The sequence below is a fragment of the Podarcis vaucheri genome (assembly GCF_965113315.1).
Source record: "Podarcis vaucheri genome assembly, chromosome: 2".
In the NCBI taxonomy this organism is placed as follows: Eukaryota; Metazoa; Chordata; class Lepidosauria; order Squamata; family Lacertidae; genus Podarcis; species Podarcis vaucheri.
In genome coordinates this window covers 90,531,977-90,559,364 of record NC_138760.1, presented here as the reverse complement: position 1 = coordinate 90,559,364, position 27,388 = coordinate 90,531,977, and the positions used below count along the sequence as shown (strand labels likewise).

At 44.2% G+C, this 27,388-nt stretch overlaps 1 protein-coding gene across 1 annotated transcript; it reads right to left on the bottom strand.

The window, feature by feature from the left end:
- Window positions 1-1,665: 1,665 nt before the first annotated feature.
- TPRA1 (transmembrane protein adipocyte associated 1) lies at window positions 1,666-27,035 on the bottom strand. Its single transcript, XM_082210408.1, has 11 exons — window positions 26,408-27,035; window positions 18,230-18,432; window positions 17,966-18,098; window positions 14,102-14,188; window positions 12,561-12,633; window positions 11,312-11,391; window positions 9,962-10,072; window positions 9,701-9,761; window positions 8,686-8,788; window positions 4,629-4,709; window positions 1,666-2,519 (listed from the first exon to the last, which is right to left on the bottom strand). Exons 2-11 carry the CDS (start codon window positions 18,418-18,420, stop codon window positions 2,285-2,287), a joined length of 1,155 nt encoding a protein of 384 aa, XP_082066534.1. The 5' UTR covers window positions 18,421-18,432; window positions 26,408-27,035; the 3' UTR covers window positions 1,666-2,284.
- Window positions 27,036-27,388: the final 353 nt, after the last annotated feature.

Below are 27,388 nucleotides of genomic sequence, written 5' to 3'. Positions count from 1 at the left end.
CTACACAGTACATTTGTTACCTCCATGGTGAGATGTCTATGCAGCTAACAGCAGCAAGTCTGAATGAATGATTGTGTCATCAAATTCAAACAACACTCAGAAAAGGCTAACCTGGGCGGTAGACAAAAACTAAAGGCAAAGTGCGGGTCTCTACCACAACAATTCTTGATCTGCATTCACAACTCATCCAAAACAGAGATATAATTAAACATGTATTTCTTAAAAAGCAGTTTTAAAAGTCTTAAAAGTGAAGTCAAGGATCTTGTTGCCTTTTAAATCCTGATGTGGCTCGGCAGCAGAAAAATCACAAACAGCGCAAGTTTCAAGCCATGAGGAGGAAGGGATGTTTTATCAACAAGAAGAAAGCCGAGTAGTTTTTCCTGCTTGCACCCCCATTCTAGAGAGGTTTACTTGAAAGCATGTCCTATTAATTCCAAAGCAACTTTCCTCCAAGGATGTGTGCTTATATGCCTTGATCATCTGCACCTTGCACATTGGGTGCTAAAATTAATCCCAAAATGGTAGCAGCAAATGAAAGTAAAGAAACCTCATTTTTCAGGTGTTCTTGCTTTCTCAGCCTTAGAATTTGGGATTGTATTGACTGTAACTACATTTGCCTTCTGGATCAACATCTGTTCAAGCAAATGTTCCAGCATTTTGCACAAGGGTAAGTGTTCCCATTTTTGCATTTAGTAATAAAAACATGAAAATGAGAAAACATTGATTCCAATATAAGCTATGCACACAAAATGTGCATGCTTCAAAAGCAGTTTTTATCATTTTCCAATTCTCCCATTTTGTCTTACAAGGTGAAGCCAACTTCCTGCATTAGAATGGGTCTGCCTCCTGCAAAGAACACCCTCACCATTCCTAAAGGATAAACCAGGCATAGGTAAACTCGGCCCTCCGGATGTTTTTGGGACTACAACTCCCATCATCCCTAGCTAACAGGACCAGTGGTCTGGGATGATGGGAGTTGTAGTCCCAAAACATCTGGAGGGCCGAGTGTGCCTATGCCTGGGATAAACCTCTTTCACTGCTGATCTCGGAAGATCAGCTACTACCACCACTGTCAGGGGAATAGCCAGCTATGACTTCGGCGTGACGTTCTCTTCAGTGCAGAAGAGATGAATGAACCTCATGCTAAGTTCAAGGAAGTATCACCTGGTCTTAAAGGTATACTGGACAGAGCTTGAATCCAAGGCACAGAGTCCAACAGCCCTCCTTCACACTAGACATCCAACCCTGTTTTCCACTTTGGTGCCATCCCAAGCATCACTCACAATTTCTCACACACAGACTACCAGATCATCTCCCATTCATCTTCTGCCTTGTCCTAGCCCATGGACCAATTTTTTGGAACTGCCCATTTGAACCACAGTTCTCAACACCCCTCCCTCCACTGCTCCCCAGGACCCATTTACTCTGGAGTTCTGCTACTATCACATAAGCAGATCCTCATTCTATAAGCTCTTTGCTTGGCTAAGTTTTCATTCTAAAAACTCAGACCATATACAGTGTATGCAACTCACAGCTCCTTCTCAGCCAGTCACAGTAGTTTAGTTGCACAGCAACAAGTTCCACCAAAGCATTTCCCAGCTGCCTACTTTCCTGCCCTCTTCTTCGAAAGTCAGCATATATATATATATATATATATATATATATATATATATATATATTACAATGCACACACGCAAACACACACACACACAAGCGCACACTTGCTCCCAGATTCCCTGCGAAGAATTCTGGAAACATTTAGCAGTTCATTCTTAAGTGTTCTTTCTATCAGGAAGCCTGTGGAGGTCTCTCACCCTACAATTCCCACCAAACTGCAGCTGTTGAAGGCGTGGGGAGCAGTCCCACCTTCCTCTAGTTCCTCTAGTTCTTGGAAGCCAAAACATAAAATAAAAATAGAATGCAAATAATGTATTATATAGCTATCTATATATAATGCTATACAAGAGCAGCCAAGGCTTCCTAGCTGCATGTGTGGCTTATCACCAAGAAAACGTTGCAGTCATGTCCAACCATGTGCACATGGAATGCTCAAGGACACAAAGATCCAGCATTTAGAAGCTGATCTGGTTTGTTCTCCTACAAAGGTAAGAGCTATTGTCCTGGGAAGACTGATTTTTATGCTCCGTTCAAGATTTAAATTTTTTTTTAGAAAAAAGAAAAAAACTTGAAGGAAAGAAGGCGACACACTGAAGCGTCCCAAAAGGGGAACTGGTGATGGAGCTTCAAGGCTGCAAGAGAGACCCATCTTTCCAAAGGATCGCCTTTAGGAGTTGATGGCTTTCCAGCGGTCACTGTCAATGCTGTTGATGCTGCCCACGTGGTAAGGCATGGAAGCAATGTCATCCAAGTACGCTGCAGTGTCAATCTGAGTGCTGGAGTAAAAGCTGGAATCCAGGCCTTCTTTCTTGGCCACACCATAGGCATGCGGGAGGTGCACATCAACGTCCTCGGGCTCATCCACCTGGCATTTGTAGGAGAAGAGGATCTTTGGCTCGGACCTGGAAATTATTTAAGAGACAAGGGGAATTTTTTTCAAACAAGTTACTTTCTTGAAACACGGGAAGCTGCCTGATACCGAGTCAGAACACTGGTCCGCATAGCTCAGTACTGTCTGCATTGAAACCTCCTGCGTGCACAGCAGATGCTTTGCTCCAAGCACAACTCCCTCCATCCCATTTCCCAGTAAAGAAGGTTCAATTCAGAACAGGGCAGACGAAATAAAAAGCAGCCAGCAATGCTGTTCTTTTAGTTCAGGCCGTTCAGGCCGTCATCATCTGGAGGAAACCGGAACTAAACGTAGCCCAAGATATACTGTCATGTTTGTCTATCATTGGGCTTTACCTCTTCCCTTTGTTCTCTTACCCGATCCTGCACTGCCTGACCTTGGATTGAAAACTCTGTGGATTAAGACCCAACCTTTTGCTTTGCTTCATTCACAATGATGGGACTCAAAAGAAGAAAAGCAGGGCAAGTAAGAATAGAAAGAGCCACTGTGTTCAAAAATTAGCCATGACACCTAAATGCTTTTGGGAGGTGTGGAAGGTAGGTATGGGGGCTTGTGTGTGTGTGTCTCATTCATTATCTCTCTCATATATACAGTGCTTTTTTTCTTTAAAAAAATGTTTAGGGGTACTCTCATTTTGACTCAAGAAAATCACCATTTTATAGTTCAAATCGGGGGAAATAAATATAGTACATGGACAAAAGTACAAAGATTCACAAAATGTTTAGGGGTATGCGTACCCCTGCCAGAAAAAAGCATTGCGTATATATCTACACACACACACGCAAACACAGTCAGTTCCATTTGGAATCAGTGATGAAGTTAGAAATAAAACAAGTCATTTTTGAGCATGCACAATTTGATGTTGGCATTTGGGAGACTATTTGTTTACTGCTTGTTATATAGCTTTGCTGCTTTTATATCAGATATAAAATGTGAGGTGGCTAGTTCCTCACAGTTGCGGTTGAAATCCATCCGAATTAATTGCAGCAACTGTTCCTCAATTAGAATGGGTATTTCCACTGCATGCCACACGGTGGCACTCAAAGCTGAAAAAATTACGTAGTCAGAACAGTCACAAGGGAAGTGGTTACTCAAAAGGAATGCAACTCCTGAGCTGCAAATTTAGGCCAGCCTCCCCCAACCTAGTGCCCATTTTGAACTACAACCCCGTCAGCATGGCCTATGGTCAGGGAAGATGGGAACTGTAGTCCAATAACATCTGGATGGCAATAGGTTCAGGAAGGCTGGTTTACATGCTTTGCTCAACTGCTGGACAATCTATTTAAGCCCCTTCTTAAAACTCAAGAGCATTAAAGGGGGGGGGGGACCTATCTACCTAATACAAGCTTGGCCTCCACAGCATTTCACATTAATCATTTTGTCACTAATCCAGAAAAAAACTCTAAGAGTAGCTCAGAATTTAATGAGGCTTTGCGCAGATATTAGGAGTCTAATCTTCCCGAATCCCTGTGATGAAGTCAAATACCATCTTCATTTCACAGATGGAAGAACAAGAGTCACTGAATTGATTTTTAAAAAAACCAAATCATAACGAAGCACACAGAGAGAATGTGTGGAAGAGTTAGCCTCTTTGTAGGCCTCACCTGAGACCACCCACTTCTGAGTCTTTGTGGCCTAGATGTGAGGAAAACCAGCCTATTGCCTCGTTGCACTTTATACCATTTTATACTTTTACTGTTGTTTTACTTCTATTTTAATTATGTTATTAATCCTGAAGGTCACCCTGGGCATTTTTGTTGTGGTTACTTATTGTTTATTTAAAGGCTGAAGTTTGTTTTGCTATTAAATAATTGCATTAATATCCCAGTGGGAGGCAAGTATTGTGCTTCAACGTGACCTTTGCTAGCAACGCCTGCATGATTTAAAGCTCTGAAATGCTCTCCGTAGGGAGGCCCGCCCAGCACTTATATTGATGTTCTTTCAATGCCAGGCCCTTTTGTTTTCTCACCCTTCTTAACTTAAATAGTCTCAATCTGCTGTTCTAGAATTGTTGCTCTGGTCCATCTTAAAACTTTTTCTTATTATTGTTGTTGTAAAATGCCCTGGGACTGTGCTGCAGGCTACAACCTTGGATGCTCACCCAAAGAAACTTTTCAGGAACGCCACATAAATGAGCGGAGCAAAGAAGCTGAAATAGAGGAAGGTGGTGGCATCGACACAGCTGTCAAGACAGAAGAGAGAGACACAAGTCATTAGAAATCTGTTCCTGGCCAATTCAGATGTTTTTGGACTACAGTTTCTTATAATCATTATTATTATATAATAATAACAATTATATGTATTATATAATAATTATAATTATATAATAATTATTAATACATTTTCTACACTGCTTAATATATACAGTCGTACCTTGATTATTAAACGGAATCTGTTCCGGAAGTCCGTTCGGCTTCTGAAAACGTTCAACAACCAAGGAGCAGTTTCCGATTGGCTACAGGAGTTTCCTGCACTCAATTGGAAGCCATGGAAGCCGCGCTGGACGTTCGGCTTCCAAAAAACGTTTGCAAACTAAAACACTCAATTCAGGGTTTGCGGCGTTTGGGCGCCAAAACGGACGAGTACTAAGGCATTCAACAACCAAGGTACGACTGTATCTATATTTACTCGAATGTAACGCGGACCTTTCTTGGCCAAATTACATTGCGAAAATTAGATTTGATGTGCACTAGATTTGATGGCGCCAGCAAATACTTTGTTGGTTTCATTTTGAAAATTGAGGTGCACATTAGAGTCAATGGTGCATTAGATTCACACAAATACAGTGAATAATATTCTCTAAGCAGTGTACAGAAAACTAAAAACAAATGTTACAAAAATGTGCAATACAATCATTAATGCAGACTTACTAATAAACATATATAGATATCAGTTCCTTCTCCTTCTGACACATCTCCTCACCTCTCAGTCTCCTGGCTCTTACCCAAGACTCCCCCCATCCTCTCTGGTTCTCACCCAGGGCCCAAACAAACTCACAGACCAACCCCAAAATCTCCCAACAAAGAGTTCCTGGAACCTGCTGACAACACCCTAGTCTCTCACTCCAGGGGCTCATCCAGACTTCCTTTTGCGCTGCGTTTCTCAGCACAGGTCTGTGCTATAAGGCATCGTGTTTGAGTGCTTTTTCTTTCTGCCATTTTCTAAGCCTTTTCTCTTTCCATCCTTTGGACCCCCTGGGAAGTACTTTCCCCTGAAAACCTACTTTTTTCTGCCCAGCCTTGGTGCCAATGGATTAAGCTTCCTCAAGATGTCCACAGCTGTATCCCCATTTGTTTTTTTTGTTTTTTTAAATATTTTTATTGGGTTTTCACATTTTATATAGACAAAAACAAAACACAGAACACCAAAACAAACATAAAAGACGACAAACATGTACAATTTCCTAACATCTTATTTTCTAACCCTAGTCCTTGACTTCCCCCCACCCCCACCCTTGCCTCCCTATTCCCAAATTTATGTCAGTAAGTTGGCATTTCCTTTTCCATCTTAATATTAATCCTTTTATAAAGAAAAACAAAAATAAATTTTCCCTAAGTTGGACCCCAATTCTCTTCCCTCGATTTCTCATTTTTTCTTGAATAATTTTCTTATTAACTAAACCCCCTGGTCTTGAGTGTTGTTTGAATTTAAATGCTTCCCTCCCTCCCATCCCCGGTTTGCGTCCTTTCCCAAGACATGTCCAAAATAACAGTTTTTAGCCTGGGTTCCGCACATCCGAGGTTCTCAAATCTCTTTCAGTCCCTCTCCGCCGGTTTTGTTGGTAGTCCTTTTTGTCGGTCATCGAGTCTCGAAAGAGCTCCTTCACAATCAAACCAATCAGTCCATAGTCTCTTCCCATATTTAGAAACAACTGCTGAAGAATTTCCACAAGGCCTGAGTCTTGATGATAATCAAAATCAAAGTCTATGTGGAGGCCCCAGTTGTACTTCTTTATTTCAAGTTCCTGAATTCCATAAACTCCCGGGGCCTCCACTTTCGTCTTCTGTATCTTTCGTAGGCTTAAAATGGGTTTAATCCAATAGTCTCCTTGCTTGTGTTCTCCAGATGTCGGCTTCTGGTTAGTATTTTCCCACTTAACTTGTTCTCTTTCTTGTTTTGTCTTCTCCTCTTCTTTGTTTATTATTTCGAATTCAGCTGTGGGTTCTTTCTCACTCAAGTCCTCATTACATTCAGCAGAACTACTTGTTTCAGAATTCAAGGTCATCAGTTGTTTACTCATAGCTGTAGTCTGCTCCTGTATGGTTCCCACCAGTGAAAACATCCTTTCGATTTCTCTCAGTATCTTTCCACCCACAGCCATTGTAATTCCACAGAATTCCCCCTAGAGGGAATCTGGTTACTTAATGTTCTTTTCTCCAACAATCCTCTGTCCTGTTATTGTTTCTTTGTTTCCAACAATTTTGATTCAATTGTAACTCCTTTTAATCCGGAGAGATCTTAAATAGCAATTTTTCCACTGTTAACAGTCCATTTGACAGCTTTGACAGCTGTCAAATTCTGCTCCTCTATACAAGCTCCAAAGCAGGTCGCTCCCGGGCCCGGGAGGGAGGGTTGTTTACAACAAAACAAAGTCTCTTCCAACACTCCACTCTCCTGCTCAAATTTGCCTTTCCAAATCTTGGAAGTTACTGTCTTTTTGAAACTCACCCTTTACAGGGTAGGCACTCCAGCTTAGCTCTTATATCGTTGCTCTGGATCGTCTGCAAGGGGGGGGGTGGGGACTTCCTTTTAGCACACCCCCCGGTCGTCTCAAATTCAGAAGGTAAAATTTTTAAAGTTCAGTTCCAGATTACTCACGGGTTCTTTTTTTTCAGTCCAAATTTCAAGGAAGGAAGTCAGCGCTCTCCAGTTATGGCTCGCGGCTTCGCTCAGCGGCGGTAGCGATCGACTCTCAGTGCCGCGCCGTCCCCCGTATCCCCTCCGTAGCCTTTAAAAAGGCTCTTCGCGAATCAGGGGGGGCGCTTAAGGCACCCGCCGAGTCTTCAGTCCGCAGGCTTCCGCGCCTGCGGTTTTTAAGGGTCCCCGTGTCGCCGGCACGGCAAAGACCCATCCACCGCTGAGCCGATTCCCTCCGGAGCTCGGAGGGAATCCGCCATTTCCAGATCGCGCCAACCCGGAAGTCCACAGCTGTATCCCCATTTGGCTGCTCTTCGCACACCCAGTTCCCAGCTACAGCAGGTTTGATCTGGTGAACATCCCAGGGGGTCCAAAGTAGGCATAGGCAAACTCCAGCCCTCCAGATGTTTGGGACTACAACTTCCATCATCCCTAGCTAACAGGACCAGTCGTCAGGGATGATGGGAATTGCAGTCCCAAACATCCGGGGGGGGCGGAGTTGGCCTATGCCTGGTCCAAAGGATGGCAGACAGGACACTCCATCCATTTGCACTTCTTTCCTTGGTCTCTGCACACCTCTTCTCTTCTGGCTGCATTACTGTCCTATGGCAGGGCTTGCTTTTATGGTTGATGGCACTTCCTCAGGCTGCCCATGCAGCTGTGTCCCTTGGTGGGAAGGCACCAAGGTTGACAGAACTTCCTTCCATACAAGGACCCATAGTTATCATTCTCAAAAGGGAACAGGGAAAGTTAGAATGTACTCACCACCAAGAAAAGCAGTTCCCTACCCCACCCCAAAAGCTGTTCCTCCCTGGAGTAGAAGGCCCAGCTTCGCCAAGCAGAACGCTACTCTGAGCAACTGTGTCCTACTGACTCCTTTCAAAAGAAAAGGATCAAAAGCAGGGAAAGAGATATAGGCAATAAGGACTAAGAGTTGGATCAGAACAACCATTCCCAATTCGCTGAGCAGAATGCACCCCCTCCCTGCTGCCTTCCCCATTAGAGAGGGGAAATGTCAGGAGATAGGCACTGAGTTTGTAATTCTCAAGGAGTAATGAGATCACCAGTCCCAGGTGGAATATCCAGAAAGGCATCTGGAGGCAGATGTGGTACAATGGAGGGGAACACAGCATGATGGGGGCAGTGGAGCTGCAAATTCCGCAGCCGTCAACAGCAGCACCCCTTAGCAAGTTTGCTTTGGTTCAAATGCGTTGGAAGCTCTTTGTGCTTCCTTCTCAAAGCACTCGGTGATAGCACCAGGAAGACATTGAGCAGAGCTATCCAGCCACAGGGATACGTACCATAGTCCTTCTATGATACCTGCACAGAGGAGACCACTGCCAATGCCCTGCACCAGGTTCAGCACAGCAAGAATCCCAGCATAGATGTAGAAACTCTTCCTTGCTGAAAAAGAGAGGCAAAGACACTGGGGTCAAATGTAATCACAGGCACTTCCTACACTACAAACCATTTGGTGGAAAAGACACTTTGGAGACCCGGAAAAAAACAGTATTACAGGAAGAAGAAATATGCTCGGGAGCTACATATTGCAGAACAATCTCCAGCGATGGCCATTCCACCTAGCCGTTATGTAACTTAAGCAAACCCTCCACTCTCCCTTCTTCCTAACAGGTGCCTCTTACGAGGGGTGGGGAACCTTTTTCAGGCTGAGGGCCAAATTTCCTTCCGCACAACTTTCCAGGCGCAGACGGAACTAGAGGCAAAAGCGGGCAGAGCAGCTAATGTAAATCTCCCATAGGCCAGTTTCTAGACACACCGTCACACTCTGTCCTCTATACAGGCATTATCAGAATTCAAGGGCACATTCCAGCCAGGCAAAAACAAGGTGCAAAGCAGGGCTGGTGAAAGGTGTGTTTGAAAGATGGGCGTGGCCAGAGAAGAATCCTGAGGGCCAGAGAGAGAAGCCTGGAGGGTCGCATTTGCAGTCATAAGCTGTTGAATTCACTCCCACTATACGTAGAGAGGGTCACAAACCTGGATGACTTTAAAAAGGGGACTGGACAAATTCATGGAGGATATGGCTATCCATGGCTATGAGTCAGGATGGCTACGTTGCAGATCCACTCTTGGGAGGTAGTATGCCTCTGAATAGGGAAAGAGGAGTTGCACTTGCTGCCCTCTCAGGGGCAATTGGCTGTTGGCCATCAATTGCTACCTCTTTGTCGGAATGAATTCCACAGCTTAACTATGCGAAGAAGGACTTTCTTTTGCCTATCCGGAATATTCCAAGTGGCTTGGCTTTTAATGCCTGCAAGAAAATCGTATTAGCTAGAAAGGGAGAGGCGAGTCACTTACAAGGCAGGGAAATACGATCTTTCAAGGGAGTTTTGGGAAGCATCACCACCATTGAATAAACCTGTTAAGGAAGAAAGCAGCAGGTGAGTTGCTGAGGGCAGGTGGTGGAAAACAGTAACAACCCTGGCTTTCGTTGATGTGTTTAGAAGATGCCACGAAGCACATTGAAATGAAAAGAATGGAAAATCATCAAGGAAGAACCACCAGTGTTTTAAACTCATGGTATTCAGATCAAGCAAAACGGATATTTATCACACTTACCAGAAAGAAGAAGCAGGAGCTTGCAAGCCAAAAGTGCCTTCCTCCATGACCATAGATATTGAAGTCTTCTGCAGAGAGCCTGGCGTCAGGATAACTGATCTCCAGAGTTCCCTGAAAGATTGGTGGGGAACAGTGCAAGGGGGTCATCAGGGCATGAACTGCTTACAATGGTGCCTGTGTTTCCTGCATGAGAAGCTGAGGAAAAGGCACTCGGTCTCACTTGGAAGCCAGCCCTTTCCATCGTCACACAACAAGATCCCCTATCCAGTCCATAAACTGTGATTTAGCAGAGGATAACAAATTGCCCTAAGTGCAGGAGGAAAGATGTGCCAGATGGTCTCGGGATTTAGCTCTGAGCCTGAGAGTGGAGGCAGGTTACAAAAAAATGGCACCTTTCCTCCTCTCGCGGCCTCCTGCCAACCTACTGGTGCTATCCCTATCCCTCCCCACATGCTTAATGCCTGACCTAAAACTTCTGCCAACTACCCTCGTGATCTACATGGTTCCTCCCACATCCCAATGCACTACACTTCCAACAGCAGCCCGTTATCTCCAAAGGCAGAGCTGAGAGATCAGCAACCTTTGGTGCCTCCTTTCCTTGAGTTTTTCTACCTCAACTGACCATTATAAGAACTTGTAACTAAGAACTTGTACTTGAGTTTGCTTATTTCTTTCCGCAGGGCCTGTAAGACAAGAGTTGTTCCGCCTGGCCTTTGGCTTGGAGTCAATTTGATTCCCTCCCCCTCTTTCTTTTTTCCTTTCTCCTCCTGTGATGAGGCTGCATTTTAATGTTTTCATGTTGTATTTTAATCTTGTTTTTAAGTTGTATTCATTCAACTTGTTTTTATTATTGGTTGTTAGCCGCCCCGAGTCTGGCCTTATTATTATTTCCTCATCCCTCCCAAACCATTTTCCTTTTGTGTTGTGCCTTTTCAGATTGTACGTCTGAGGGAAGGGACTGTCTTCACAAGCTGCTCTAGGAGCCTTTTTTGCCTGAAGAGCGGGATTAAAACCAACCAACGTGTAAATAAATACATAACAAAACTCACATGCAGTACCTCTAAGTTCACTGCATCTGATTTTTTAAGAAGATGCCTGAAGAGTGGACAATGATGTTCCTGTTTAATACTGGGGCTTCCCAAACCAAAACAAGGCATAATACTACCACTATAGAAAAGGAGAACATGCTTAAACTTAACAAATGCTGCACTGTTCAGAGTGAGTTACTACACTGAGCTGTTAAAAGTAACTCAGAACCTCTTGAGGAGCAGCTGCTTTCAGTTCAGGAGGAAACAGTTGAATTGAATTTGCCTTACTCTGTGCAACTGTCCTGTTTCACCAAACACTTACCTGGGTGACAGAGTAGGCCAATGACAGCACCGTGGTAATAGCCAATACCCGCTTAACACTGGATTTGCTCTCCAAACGACCTGAATGAGGTGGGAAACATACCAGGGGTCATTTCTTTGACAAGTGAAAATGGCTGGTCTTCTGTCAGGTGACTAAAGGCTAGAAATATACTTTCCTGCTCCTGACCAACCTATGCATGCTTGGGAATGCCGTTAGGAGTTAACCAGCATAAAAGACCCATCATGCAACAGGCCATGTGCATCTAAGATTCTGCTGTAAACCTGAGGTTATTGACATCAGACCCGACATCCTGGGCAAAAATCTGATGCACTGACTCAAGACCTCATATAGGGGTCTCGCCTATGTTCGAGGTCCTGCCTAATGCCATTCCTGTCCAAGCTGTGACAGGCTAACAAAGCCAGATTTCTTTTAAGAGAAAGGCAAAACCTCTCAACTGAGGTTGCAGTTGAGAGTAAAACTCGTGCCCTGAGAACTAGAAACCACTTAAAATATGCTGCACCATGGGAAGGTGGGCTGGGAAGCTTAACGAAAGAAAGTCTGAGAAACAGTGGCTGCTTTGCATGCAGAAGATTCTCAGTATATCCAGGGAGGACTATGAGAGCATCCTGAAGGAGGGTTGGGTTTTTGTAGAATAAAATACAGTGGAGGAGAATTCATTGAATTATTGAATAGATTTGTTTGTTTTAAAAGTCACGAAATGGGACACATGCACACAAAAATACAGAGGGGTTGTGTCCACTGGTGAGAGCTATTATTGAATAGAGGCTTGCAAACACCTGCTTCATGGGTGCTGGGAAAATGAGATACCTCCATCACAGAAAGGCTGCCTTGAGGAAATGCAACTGAATCCTATGCAACAAATGGGTAACAACTGCACCTTTAACACTGGAAAGTGGGTTGGAAATGCCACTATTATTATTTATTATTATTATTATTATTATTATTATTATTATTATTATTATTATTATATCAAGCGTCCTTTCTTCACAGACAAAAGTACCCTACTGCATACACAGTGAAAGCAGATGGAGGGTGTAAATAAGGGGCCTACAATAAATGGAAGCTTTCGCCTCCAGCACGAGCATTACGTGTATCTGGCTGAAGTCCTATTTGTGCTTGGTAAGATTTGCTCTTTCCTACCGAAAGCAGGGCACATTCACCACGCTCCAATGGCCTCGTCAAGGAAAAAGGTTAAGTGCACCAAGCAACGCTAAGGAGGAATCCTTACCAAATGCAAGGCCCAGAATCACCATGCTCAGCTCAATAGCCAGAAGGAAGAATCTTGTGATTTCCCACAGGATCTAGAGAAGACAGTACATGCCACAAAATCAAGATCAGGGAGCAAACGGAATAGGTCCTAAAAGAGAAGCTTGCCCAAAGGTTTTCCTCCTATCGTTTCTTCCATCAGAAGTTCCTTCCATCCATGAAAATAAAATTAAAAATACCATCCTAACATCTCCCTCACTGGCTAATGCATGGTGCTCACTTGAATTTTCAGAATTAGTTGCCTCTCAGGCTACGAGTCTTACACAACTGTTTGTACATTTGGCATTGTGCACAAAATCTCAACTATCTTGTTACTTCATCGCAGGGGGTTTCACCCTTCAGTTCCATTGCAATCATCCTGTTTCCTCTGTTGTTCCAATCCAGAGCCCAACTGACCTCACTCCAAAACCATGCTGGCTTAAAGGGCTGTAGATTACAACTACTGTCTGCCCCCCGTTTGTCAATACTGACCCTTGGCACAGCCTATCTCAAGTGTTCTGATTGGTCCAAATGCTTAGTGCTCTTTTGGACACCAAATCTAACCCAGATACATAAGGTGTACTTAAGTGGCACAGGTAATGTTTCCTTGCAACCAGGTGCACAGCACAATCCCCTGGCATAAGAAAGCACCATGGGAGATAGGCCTCAAGTTTCTTGTCAACAGCAAATACTCATCTTGGCATCAAAACATCTAGTTAAGGGCTATCATTCTTGTGGCGATTGACTCTGTTGATCTTCATCTGCCTAAATGAAGAGCCACATTGTTTTATGCAAATCCTGAGACTGGCTGTCTCGATGTAAATGCAACCAAATACGGCTTGCAAAAAAGAAAAAAATGCAAAACTGAAAAACAATTAGACAATAAAAACATTTGTTCGAGTAGGATTAGAGACTAGAAAGGGATTTAGCATTGAGCCAAGCAAAGCATGGGAGGATGGCAGGGCCAAAAGTCAATACTGTTCAAAGAGTTAAAAGAGAACCACACCCTCCAATCTACCAGACAGCCAGGTGCAAAATAGTGGTTCAGGTGAGGGTGGGGAGGAAGCAGCCAAGGTCCATTTAGAATGAAGGAACAGGGTGTCTCTGAGCACATGCTTGGTCCAAGATTTTGTTCCCAGGGACTGAACTGAGCTCACAGTCCTTTCACCCAAAACTCCACTTCTGGTTTTCTCCTCAAGATTTCTTTGTTTGAGCAGCCTACGTTTGGGGGTGAGGAGGGGAGAGATAGAAGAAGCCTTTTCTTTGTTGCTATTGTTGAACAACTGGGGCATCAGAAACCCTTGCTGATCCACCACAAAACCCCAAAATATGGGGAGGAGTCCAGGGGGTTGCACAAGCAGACCTTGTTCCATGCACACGTACCCCAGTCAGTGGTACAATGAATTCCACCAATTATTGTAACTGATGACTAAATGGAGCTCAAATCTTTTTACATTCCTGCCCCAGAAATGGTGAAGAAGGGGCCAAAGCCACCCTCGCCTCTGGTATCAAACCCACACTCACCTTGTCAGTAACCGTAGCGGCAGTGGAAGCGCTGACTGTCATGGAGACAACCGCTCGAGCAATCCCAACCACAGCTACCACAAACACCTAGAAGACAATGGCAATTGTTACGAATTAAGGCAGAAGAGAAAATGCCTAATGGGCTTCAGGGATCGGAGACCAATCAACAAGGTCCCCCTTTAACATTTTATTTTGTTTTTGTAACAGGATGAATTACAGAGGAACAGAAGAAAAAGAGGGGGAAATAGTTTTCCCTCTTTGTAAGGCTGAGAAGGAACAAGTTACTTCAGCCAGGTCACCTCAGCAAAGAAATGCTACAGAATTTGCCATGCAAGACCCACATCAGAAATGGGGAACCTGAGGCCCTCCAGATGTTACTGCACAGCCAGTAATCAGGGGTGATGTGAGTTGGAAGTCTGGCAACATCTGGACTAAAGGTTTTCAAGGCTTGAAATATTGATCCTTATTATCTCCTCCATTCTCTGATTTTAGTATCATAATCACTTCATATTCTATTGGTGCCTGCCTGGTGCATGTAGAATTTTAAATAAACAGGCAGCCAACACCACAGGATATCAATTAAGGAGCCTCAGATCTGGGAAAGACTCCACAATTCATTTGCTGAAGCAGCGGCAGCAAGGGGGTGGGGGTGGGGAACACAGTAAAAAATGCTTAAGGCACGAAATCAGCTCAGAAGATTCTGAAATATAAAGTCTTTCAAAATCCTTGGCACAGGAACATTAGGGATACTGTACACAGTTTCCAATTCTAGCTGGAAAAGATGCAAAACATGTCAATACACTAACTGGTTATCCTATCTCAAATGAAGCAGAGTTGTATTCCCTAGCTTCAGCATATTTTGTTTAAAATAAATGACCTGCAAGGAGCTACACTAGTTTTTCCCAGCATTTGTTCATCTCAGTGCTACATGCAATGTACAATGCTACAACCCTACCACTACTGGCCACAAAACTTGGCTTTTTGAAATGCTAAACTTCATTAAACAACTACTCTTCAGCCCCTTCAGGAAATAAATTGATTTTTGTTTTGTTTGAAGTGTGCCATATTCAGTCCTTACGACTGATATTAAGAACACAAATATTCATTGTCTCCCTTTTCCAGAGGTCACACATATTCTAATCTACTACATGCTGGGCTCTATACAGCTGACATATATTAATCCCACTGACAGATGCTGTAAAGAGACTGGGACCAGAAGGCCAGAGTAAACAGGACTTCAGATGCCACACTCAACAACACCACACAATGATTTCAGCAAGACTGAACCAGGTTTTAGCACCACCTTGCAGATATCCTCTTAGCCTGTCGAGAAAAGTGAATGAGCATTTGCTGTACTGTATTTGTTTGTGGATGTCCTGCATTGTAGCAGCCCTCTGGGACGGTTCCCTGTACATCCTGTTACCACCCTCCTATGCTGCATCTGTAAAATATATCTACTTCCTCTCCAAGATAAAGCTCCTGAAATAACCAGTTTCTTTCCTGCCTTCAGAAATATTATTTAACGTGCTTGGGAGCTAAGCAGTGCTATTGCCACTACACTTTGCACCAACCCCAATATGGCAGGAGCCTCCACTTACAACAGAACAAAAAACAAACATTGATTCATTACATTATTCCCTCAAGCGTGCCCTGTGGGACACAATGCATCCAGAATTGCTATTTGCATAGGGGAAGGCCTCATATGTAAGATGCATATGCACACTTCAGACTAACATTGTAGGACTTGTTACACTGGAGGCAGAAAGATTTTATCAGCTGCTGCGTCAAACATTTCAGCCCTCAGGGGAAGGGCACTGGTTTCTGTAAAAGCAACGACCACTGTACACACTTTCAATATGTGCACGATCACGAGCATCGCCACAACCCAGAAGTGGCCGGAAAAGGGGGTGGGGCAGGGGTGGAATGGGGCAGGGTTATGATCACTCTGCCAACACACACAGGGGTCAGGAACGTAACCCCCATGGAAAATGCTTGCTGCCTGTAGTTATAAAGGAGACCAAGGCAACATTCACACTATACTTTTCAGAGCATGGGCACCAGAAGGGCCAAACCCATGCATGGGATGATAGACTGTACGCCTGAGAAACCAATGTCCCTGTTTGGCTAAAGCAAAGAGCTTCTTGAGAGCAATGACTCTCTGAGGGGAAAGGGCTCTGATAGCAGACTCAAACATCTGCAGCTGGTGCTGGGCATGGTCTGGGAACCTATCAGGCTTCATTTGGAGTCTGTCAAGTTCACAGCTGTGACGTCCCCGAAGACCTCATCCACCAACCTCGCTCGGCTTGTTCAGGTCAGCCGCCTCGGCCTCAAGGGGAAAAACTTGTTTCTGGAGAGCCAGGAACTCCCTGCACTGAGGCTATACCCATGACTTCTGTGCAACAGACAGTCATACATCTGACAATGCAATACACAAGAAAGCCTGCACAGGACATGACATCTTTTTTAAACAACCCCACAACGTCCAACTTCCTCTATTGCCGGCATGCTGCACTCTGCGCCCATCTCCTGCTCCCAGCCTGAGAGTCAGCCCAGGCTGAGTCACCCATTGGCAGAAATCATGGCACCACCATGTGCTGCCCAGGGCTGCTGCCACAATCCTCCGCCTCCTGGGAACAATTCCCTTCCTTCCTCACTCCTTTCAGAAGAAGCCCTTTTGCTCATGCAGTAACTGAGAAGAGGCAATGAAAGTGGAAGTGGGTGCAAATGACAGCACAGCGGAGATTTAAAAAACAAGCAGAGGTTTTTATTTATAAAAACAACAACAACCACCCACAATGCACACACACACACACACACACACTAGGCTGGAGGAGGCAATCTCCAAAAAGATACTGATAATCAGCTGACTTAAAGCAGGAGGAGACACTCTTCTCCTCACACATCTGCTTTTTCAGAACTCCTTACAACTATTGTTTATAAATGGCTTCAAGTGCGCCCCGCCCCCCCAAACCAAGTAATTATGAAAATACAATGAAATTGCACAAGTAAATGATTATTTTTTTTAAAAAAAAGTCTAACCACTGCTAGATTCTGACCTAGAACCCTTCCTTTAACTCTGTCTCTAATCCTCTTTCAAATACATTTCTGTGGACAACTGCTGCATTGGGGGTTGGGGGGTTGGGCTGGGACTGCTGTCAATGAGTGGCTCAGGGTGGGCTAAGCTGTTGGGAAGGAGGATGGACTTCAGAGGCAGCAGCTACCCCTCACTCCACCCTAAGGAGAGGATTCATTTGAACACATTCCTGATTCTAAAACACAGCGATGCAGTTTAAATGGAGAGAGATGTTTCTCTCAGGGTAGGATATTGCAGGGCGGTGGGGAGTAGGCAAAAAGGGAAAATGGATTACAGTTATTCTTCCTCACCCCGTGAGCCCTCTCTTGAGCAAGGAGCAAGAAGGGCAGGAGGTGCTGGGTACTGGACAGAGCAAGAAGGCAGATAAACAGGAGAAAGGTTCAGATCACCCAGCCAGATACATCAGCACAGGCTTCCTCAAACTCAGTCCTCCAGATGTTTTGAGACTACAATTCCCATCATCCCTAACCACTGGTCCTGCTAGCTAGGGATCATGGGAATTGAAGGCCAAAAAACATCTGGAGGGCAAGTTTGAGGAAGCCTGCATCAGCACATGTGTCCAGTAACACCTGGAGGGCCACAGCTTGCCTATTCCTGTTCCAGAATTGCAGCTTGTACTGTGGAAGCACCCCTGGTGCACAGATTTTTTTCCGGGGTGTCATTAGTGAACATGCCACTAGGTTCGTGAGCTTAAGGGAGGCAACACCACATGGGCCAATTTCCCACTGGCCTGCTTTTAAAAAAACTAAAACAGAAAGACCTGTACTCACCAGTATGTAAAAGGTGGTGAAGATGGGACTGGAGGTGGCGTGGATTTTGGCCTTGGCAGAGGGCAGCTTCCAGAGGAGAAACGCAAAGAAAAGCACATTGGGAACCAGCAGCAGAAGGTCCCAATAACGGACCCTAGAAATAAGGCACAAAAGATAAAACAGTTTTTAAAATGCAGGAAGTGGAGGAAGGAAGAGAAGAGGAAGAGGAAGGAGAAGAGGAAGGAGAACAAAAGCCACACACGCCTACACAAAACAGCATCTCACCTGGATGTCCCAATGTCTTCATACAACAACAACAAGCACTTGTGTGGCACAGTAATGTTGACGTCAGCCCGTGCAGTTGTCAGGGGTGCAGAAGTTACATTATCCAACGCCGCCACTAATGTGGTAGAAGGTGGATAGGTGGCATTGTCGTACGCTGAGAACCTCACTAGAGGTGTCACTATAGAAGACATCCTGCCACAGCTCTGGGGGGAAAGAAAGTGAGAGAAAAAGGGCAGCCTCATTAGGAAATAGATACACACACATCAAAAGGGCACTCTTCATGAGGAAAGTCACACCTACAATGCCTCTTGCCTATTCCAATACTCTATTATTGAAGTAAATCCTCATTTTGGGTCCCAGAAACTAGGGGAGAAGGCACCATTTATTACCTAATTGTGCTCCTTTTCCTGTAGTAAATCAAGTTTGCAGCCTGGCTTTATTTTAGATTTAGCTTTGTCCTTAGCTGCTCAAGTAGGAAGTAGCAGCAACACCAAGTACTTTACACACACAACTGGAGGCCAAGAGCTTCAAAGTTATCATCCAGACCTGTAACCTCTTGGGACAGACTATTACAAAGCATTCTATGTGGCCCTACCATTGGAAGTGTATTCAGAAACTTCAGATGCTGAGGAAGGCTGCCTCCTCTGCTTTTTATTAGTTCTTTTATTACGACAAAAAAACTTTCAGTTTGTGGTTCACAGGCAACGCTGCTCATTTCCCGTTGTAAGCACATAGTACTAAATAGTTAGGAAGGTAGAAACATGAGAAGCTTGCTTATACGAAGTCCATCTATGGGTCCAGCTAGCTCAGAATTTCCTACACTGGCAGAAAGTGGCTCCCCAGGGTTTCTGGCAGGGCACATTCCCAGTTCTACTTGGTGATGCCGGGATTGAACCTGGGACCTTCTGCATGCATAGCAGATTATCAGAGTTTTATTGGAATCTTCTAGGTCTGTTGGCCAGGGTTTTCTCCCTGTGTACACCCAATTATCACTTCTGCAAAACATGACACACAGCAAGTTAGAACATATTACCATGCCGCTCATCTATTACACATGAAGTTCTGGCTTACTAGGCTCTAAAAAATTGTCACCAAGAATGCTCTATAAAGCCACCACAGCATGCATTTGTTGAAGGCCCACAGCGCTAGAATGCAGCCAAGTAGCATCGGAAATGCCTTTAGGTTTTTTTTAGCTTAACAGCTAATTATCTCCCCATCTCCTGCCAAAAGAAAGTCACCACCAGACAGCTTTGAAGCAGGTGCTCTAGATTTGCTTCGGGAGCTGTGTGCTTCAGCATGGTCAACAGCCAAGGATGATGAGAACCGTAGCTCAGCATCATCCAGAGGACCAAAGGTTCTCCACCCATGCCTTAGGAGCAAAGCCTTTTAAAGTGTTTCAATGCATTCAAAGCATAGAAACCAAAAGGCTTTAAACAACATGTGTCAATATAAATTTGCAAGAGAATTCAGTGACTGGAGGCCAAAAGACCTAATTCACCCTCCTAAGGAATGTTTCCTGGTCACCCATATTGGCAAACTAGACAAGAGAGAGGAAGGCGAAAGGACTGACATCTGTGGTAAAAGTGTTTGCCAGCAGGGCACTTTTGGGGCCTCCACTCCTAGTACTAAAAAAGGGGGTGGGGGAGGGGGGGAGGTGTTCCAATCCATAGTTGTAAGACCCAACATGCACATTATTAGAAAAGCCAAAGTAAAATAAAGTTTACATAGTACTGTACTAAATAATTGTTGTGTATAATAGTGCACTCTCTCTTTAAGACAGAAAACATTTGCACAATGTTTTGTAATAAACAACACATTCCTTGTGTATTCTTAAGACAAGTTTTATCCGTTTTAATAAAGTACCAAACATAATGATTATGCCTTTATAGATGTCATGCCAATTTTAAATATATTTCATTCATTAATGGGAAAATACATTTCCTTTGCCCAGAAATGATAGTACTTTACTTAAAGCGTACATTTATAACCATCCTCTTTTAAATTATGAAGGGGAAAAAGGCTCCCATTCAAAATCTTGGTAGCAAGTAACCTAAACAATGGCCAATCATTACCTCACATAATCTACTGACCAAAACTGGTACTCTTTCTAGGCTGTAAATATTTAACATACTGCTAGACAATGTGTAGGCCACACTTAAACCTATAGGCACATGTAACACTAATTTTTTTCCTACATAAAAAGAGGTGTAGCTCAGGGATAGAGCACATGCTTGGCATGCTGACAGTCCCAGGTTCAGTCCCCAACATCTCCAGTTAGCGCAGGGAAATATTTCTGCCTGGAGAACCACTGCCAATCAGTGTTCGCCAACCTCATGTCAGTGTTTTGGACTACAACTCCCATCAGCCAACCTGGCGTCAACGACAACGCTGAGCTAGGTGGGGCAGTGGCCTGACCCTTAGTTAAGACATAAATATCACAGCTTTGCGGCATGTGCAGTGACTATTGTTTTCCATATGGATGTGTGCGTGTGTGTGTGTAGTACACACACAGAGCTTCCCTCCCCCCTAAAAATATGTTTAAGGGTACTCTCATTTTCCTACTCGTATTGAAATACTGCCCCTCAATGAGGCCAAACTTAGATTCACAAAATGTTTAGGGGTATGCGTACCCCTGCATACCCTCAGAAATAAGCACTGTGTGTGCATGTGTGTGTATTATTGATCCTGGCTTGTTTCAAATGTAGGGGCCAGTTCCCTGGTTTGGACAAAACAGGAAACTATGGTCAATTTGAGACTTCCTGACCTCTCACAATGCACCAATAAGGAAAGAGGTGCACAAAGAAGAATTGCACAAGCACCAAGTCTCGTGCATATCTCAGCTTATTAAATCTAGATATGTGTGTTCATACTGGGCTACCTAGTATAAGGCAACTTATATGTGCTCACGACTGTGCTGTAAGTGAAGGGAAAAGCCAAGCCTTGAGCAGATACAGCTGTGGTAGAATACAGGATCTCTGGCTGAACAAACGCACAGAAGCCTTACCCAAGAGAACCACTCCTCTTGCTATCGGCTCCTTTAGACAAATAAACTTTGTCCTGTGTCTGCAAGTTCACACCGCAGCCCTTGTAGGGACAAAGACTGAAGGACACTCCTCAAGCACATTATAACAATAAGCCATGTAGGACCAAACAGCACATGCAAGCTTGTTTTTTAGAGTTAAAAGAAACACTGGAGTTGAAAATCAGAAGTAGGGAGTAAGTTTTAACTATGTTTTTCAGTTAAATCTATATGAAATACAGTGATTATGCATGAGGCACGTGTTAATTTCAATTAGAGCTAGACTCTAATGTTTGTTTTTACTGTAAAGTTGACTCCTTATAAGGCAGCCTGGGAGGCTGCTGGAAAGCAGGGTACAACCTCCTGCCATTAATAAATACAGATTATAATAGCCCTCTCATCCTGGGACCCTCCAGAACCCCCATAAACCCTGTCACTTGCCTATGTTGGCTGGACTAATGGGAGTTATAGCCCCAAACATCTGGAAGATACCAGGTTGCAGAAGGCTGAACTAGAAAGCTGGCCTGTATGTTTTTTTTATAAAGAGATACAGGGAGAGAATGCTTCTCTGTCCAAGACTAGTACTGCTGCAAAGACTCTGACCAAGACTAGTACTGCTGCAAAGACTCTGACCAAGACTAGTACTGTTGCAAACTATGACCTTTTGCACTAGGCACCATGTAATAAATCTGCAAAATACTTCCTGAATCCCTGTTGAACTCAATAGGACCTAATTCTGTATATGGGATTTTACTGTTAAAGGGTGTAACATATTGTAGGCTAGGCTTCTACCAACAACATTAATCTCTCTCTCCTCCCTGCCAACCATATTTCTTAAAAAATAATAATATAAAAAAAATCAAGGCTTGAATGAAGTTCTATAAAATTCGAAAGCTGGCCTAGAGCTTTTTGATGTTTTGGTTGATCCTAATGAAAGGTATTATACCGTACACACACCAAGATCAACAAGTTGCTTGCATTCCCTACATGCATTCTTCAGCAGTATTTCCAAGGTATCTCCTTTATTCTACACAACCATTATATCCTTTGCCCTACAAATGACACATGCACTTTAATCAAAACAAATGAGAGCTTCCACAGCTAGCTTCCAGGAGCGCAGGAACCTGAACTCAAGCCTAGCAGAAATTAATGTAATCTGCTCTATAAACTCTTGTCCCATCTCAGTTCATAAATGCTGTATACAGTGGTACCTCGGGTTAAGTAGTTAATTCGTTCCGAAGGTCCGTTCTTAACCTGAAACTGTTCTTAACTTGAAGCACCACTTTAGCTAATGGGGCCTCCTGCTGCCGCCATGCTGCCAGAGCACGATTTCTGTTCTCATCCTGAAGCAAAGTTCTTAACCCGAGGTACTATTTCTGGGTTAGCAGAGTCTGTAACCTGAAGTGTATGTAACCTGAAGCATATGTAACCCGAGGTACCACTGTATTTCAAACAATGAGCTGTAACCACTTGTCAAAACGCAGCACTCTGCACGCGCTCAGTACTGTTCTCACAATTGTACTTCACATGCTCCACAGCTAAGCCCTGGCCCACAAATCAGATTCCATATCCACCATCTGACAAAAACTGGATCCTAAAGAGTTTACAAAATATTCAAAAGCTAATCTAATCCTCGCAGAGTCTATCAGAATGTGAGTCTTGGAATGCTGGGAAATATTTCATTCTCTATACTTCCATGGTTGGAGTAATTTAAATCACACAGTTAACAGAGTTAAGTTTCCTGGACTGAAAAACCTATTCTGAGAAACACAACAATTCTTTGTTTTAAGAGACTGCATTTTTCACTAACTTATCAGCACTCTCCAAATATAGAGAGAGAAAGAGAGAGAGAGATGGAGGCCTTTTATCTAGCCAAGACATTCTTGCCCCACCCTCTCATATTTACTTTCTCATTTTACCCAAGGACAAGCTTGTGAGAGTAGGGCTTTCAACGGCACTACAATAAAACATCTGTTCAGTTCATTTATGCCACTAGAACCTTAAATTTGGGGCGAGATTTTATGGGCTATAAAAATAAGCGGCAATGGACAAGCAGTACGTTATCACGACAGTGACCTTTAACTGGACTCACTTCATATCTTCTCTTAGCCCAGGTAACTACTGTACTACATTGCCCTCCCAAGCACATACAGGGACAGCAAATATATGTATGAAAAGGTAGCAGTAGAAGCTGTTAGGCTGCTGAAAGTCTTAAGCTTTTTCTTTCTTTTTTTGTAAACAGCACAGAACTAGAACTCAGGGGATCTAATTCAGCTGTTGATAACATACACAGTACTCAGAAGACACATTGGGATCAGTTGTGTTTTACTCCATAATACAGTACATGCTTTTAGGATTGTAGCCTTTGGGAGTTTTGATATATCATTTTAGTAGTACTGTAGAATTTAGGCACTTTAAGACTGATTGTAAGAACACTTGCTCAGTCAGAACACAATTCTAGCTGAGCCAACAGGGTACTTATTTTAAAGTATATGCATTTAAGAACTGGATCAGTGTGCATATTCTATTGTCTGTCAGGGAAATCAGGCGGGTACCAACATTATGCACAGCTTTTGCAAAATCTCATTCTGAATATACCAGGTCACATTCTCCAGCTGCAAAATCCACAAAGTAAAATGCAGCGTGCATAGCTCTAAAGCTTGTCACATATGCTACGTGTTGGCAAACAACTTGTCATGCCTTAAAGCCTCAGCTTTATCTCCTCCAAGAGACACATGCCAAGCACCCTCTTGAGCAATAACTTGCTTAGAGTATTTGCCTTAATAATTACGAATACCTTTAGCTTGATTACAATGAAACCAGCACCATGAAACACTCGCAGTCAACAACATAATCATGGCATATGTCATGTTACGAGCTCTCTCTCTCTCTCTCTTTAACAGAGGTGTCATAATCGCTGAACTTCTTGTCACACAGGACACCAAGAAGTGAGCTTTAAACCACTCAGGGTAACAACATTTGGTCTGGACAGGTCAGAGTTGGCCCTGCCATTAGAGGCCTGGTACCCTACCACTTGTAGGCATGGCTCCCCACACCACCGCAAAAAAATTATCAGAGTAGTTTAGCAGTCAATTCCTCTTCCTATAGAACTCTGAGAATTATAGCTCTGTGAAGGGAAGTGTTCTCCTAACCACTCTTGGCACCCTTAACTACAATTCCAAGGATTCTTTGGAACTTAAGCACTGACTGTTTAAAGTGGTATGATATTGTGTTAATTGTATAGTGCAAATGGGGTCAGAGTGAGACAGCCATTTTGGATGGCAAATGCTTGGGGACAGGGAACGGCAGCAAAGCATTTGGAGGACATAGCTGTGTGCACTATGCAGCCTACCCTGATGCTCTGAGCTAGCCTGCAGGCCTCAGGTGTACAGCAGGATGTTGTTACATCAACAATTTTGGAGTACAATTCAACTGTCAGTACACTGGAATGTAGAAAGTGGGGTATTATGTTGTACGGTTACACCCAAGATAAGCAGGTAAAAAAATTATTTTACAGAGGTTGAGTTGTGGAATTTATTGCTTGGGATGACATTGTGCATAATTTGACATTGCTGCTTGGTAGTACCATATGTTCATTCCGCATTATATACTACTGTGTGTGATTACTATGCATTGCTTATTATTATGAATTGTTATTTATATAGCCGTTTAAATTTTTTGTATGGATATTATGCTATGTATTCTTTTTTATGTCCTATGCTGAAAACTGCCCTGTGGTCTTTGACAAACTGCATTATATAAATTTTAATGATCTTCATCACATCATCCTGTTCTTCAGGAAGCAACATGTCTTGGGTCAATTTCGGTTCGGTCTCTCAAATCGCCTCTGCACACTTCATGCCCCAACCTTAGCTGCAAATTCAGTCTTGGTGAAATCATACAAGGTCCTGTGTCTAGTACAGAGCCAATAAGAAAAGGCCAAGAAAGCACTCATTACCTTGGAAAATCAAGACTCTGTCCCAAGAAACAGGAAGAGGGGAGGAAATGTGTATGTGAACACATGCGAGAGAAAAAGTGTGTCATTTTAGCAACAGATCATTCACAATATGCAGCAGGAGTTGAAAGTGGGAACACATCAAGTTCAAAAGCTAAGGGCAACTTTGGATCTGTGGCTGACAGTCCTTGCAATGTCAGAGGTCTGAACAGCACATCATTATGCTGGGTTACTTATAGATTTTAACCACACAGTCTTTATCATTATAAACCATCATGCTAACAACGGTGTCTCTTATCTTCCTTATTTAAAGACATCCCCTGCATGTACTCACACACCACTGAACTTTCCAAAAGGCTCGCTTCCGAAATACACAGGCAAGGTGCTCAGTGGTTATATTGTTAACACTTGGTTATTAGGTGTATATACCAGAACCGGTTAACAGAAAACCCATGAAGAGCACAATCAGGATTTACTATACACACAAGTTACCAGAAGTTACCAGTGATAAAACAGTTGAGTATGGACACAAATCTGTAGTCACAGAGGGCGATAGGAGTTTTCTAATAGGGAATAGGCACCAAGCAAACAAGCTCGGAGGATGCTGGAAACGGCAGTCATCCCTTTTATGTCCGAGGCCCACGCCTGACAGCAAAGGGGCCTTGGGCTGAGTGGTGGAAACAAACCCTCGGTGCCGTCGCCCTATTTAAGGAAAGAGAGCACGCGCGCACCCCGATACCATTAGGAAAAAGAAACTACCGTATGGATCAAAACCAACGACAGGGAAACTACGGTATTCAGAGAAAGGAGGAGGAAGAGGAGAACTGAATCCTGAAGAACGATCCTGCGACTGAATGTTTTAAGAGGCAAACAAACATCTGCCCATCCCATCCCATTAGTTCGGGAAAGGGGGGGGGAGGAGGAGGATGCATTTAAGGATCCCACATCTAACACAGAAGTGGGACTGCGTGCCAGGGAATCGTGGCTACTAGAGCGAGGGGAGGAGAAGGCACGGCATCTTAAAACGGGGCAGCAGAAAAAGGAGCCGCGATGCTTTGCTTTTCCGTGCCAGGAGGACAGCAACTGGAGACTCGCGCCAATGGAGCCTGGCCATCACTAATAACCGTGCCCGGGTGATCCCCGCTCCCCCATATGGGACCACCGGGGATGCTCTTCGGAAGGCGGTGGGGGAGATTCCTCCTACCTTCTCTGTCTCCTTCTCTCCAGCCGGAGGAGAAGCCGCTCGCTGCCCGCCGCCACCTGGTTACAGCCGCCCGCTGGCAGAGGGAGGAAGAGGAGGAGGCCTCTCCCGCTTTCCCTCGCGCCGGTGGCTCATTCCCGGGACTTCGGCCCGGCAGTCCCCGAAGCCACCGAGATCCTGTCCCAGGTCCAAAAAAGGGGAGGAGGCTGCCTGCGTGTGGAGGGCGGGCGGCGGGGGGCGTCGCTAGCGCACCGTGCGAAGCCAGAGCCGCAAAACGCCCAACCCGTCACTTCCCCGCGCTCTGCGGCGTCGCGGGGGGGGCTTACAGCCCGCCCGGATTTAGCAGCCTCTTCCAGCCGAAGGGGCGAAGGCGAACAGTTCCCTGCGGGAGAGGAAAAGGCAAATAAACTCTTCGGCTGTCACTTCGCGGGGGAGAATTGAGCGTCGTTCCCTAAGCCTCATAGCCTTCAGCCAATCGCGAAGCGCCTAAGTAAAGAAGCCGTACTCAAAAGCGAAACAAAAGGGCCGAAGGAGCCAATGAGGAAAGCGGAGGGGCGGGGGCAGAGGGCAGGACGCGAAAGGTCTTAAAGGAGCATATTGCTTGACAGCTAAGCAGCGAGGAGGCGCGGCGGGGGGGGGGACGACCCTTTGAAAGAATTAATATCCATTTGGCAACGTCCGTTCGTAAATAGCACAAAATGCGGTCCTACGTGTTTCAAAGGACTCTCGTCTCCTAAAACGATTCACTCTTACCAACCTGTAAACCACTTTGACAGTGTCAAAGAGCTAATCTGTATTGACAGAGCAATTGTGTGTGTGTTTACTTGGAACTATGTCTTACTTTGTTCATTAAGACTCACTCTCAGGTGCATAGGATTTCAGCCGGGGTGATCTTGCATATAAACTCTATAAAATATCTGGGTACCTTCATACTGCTGGTGTGGGTTTTGCAGTCATGGTTATTTTGCTTTTTCACCTAGTGTG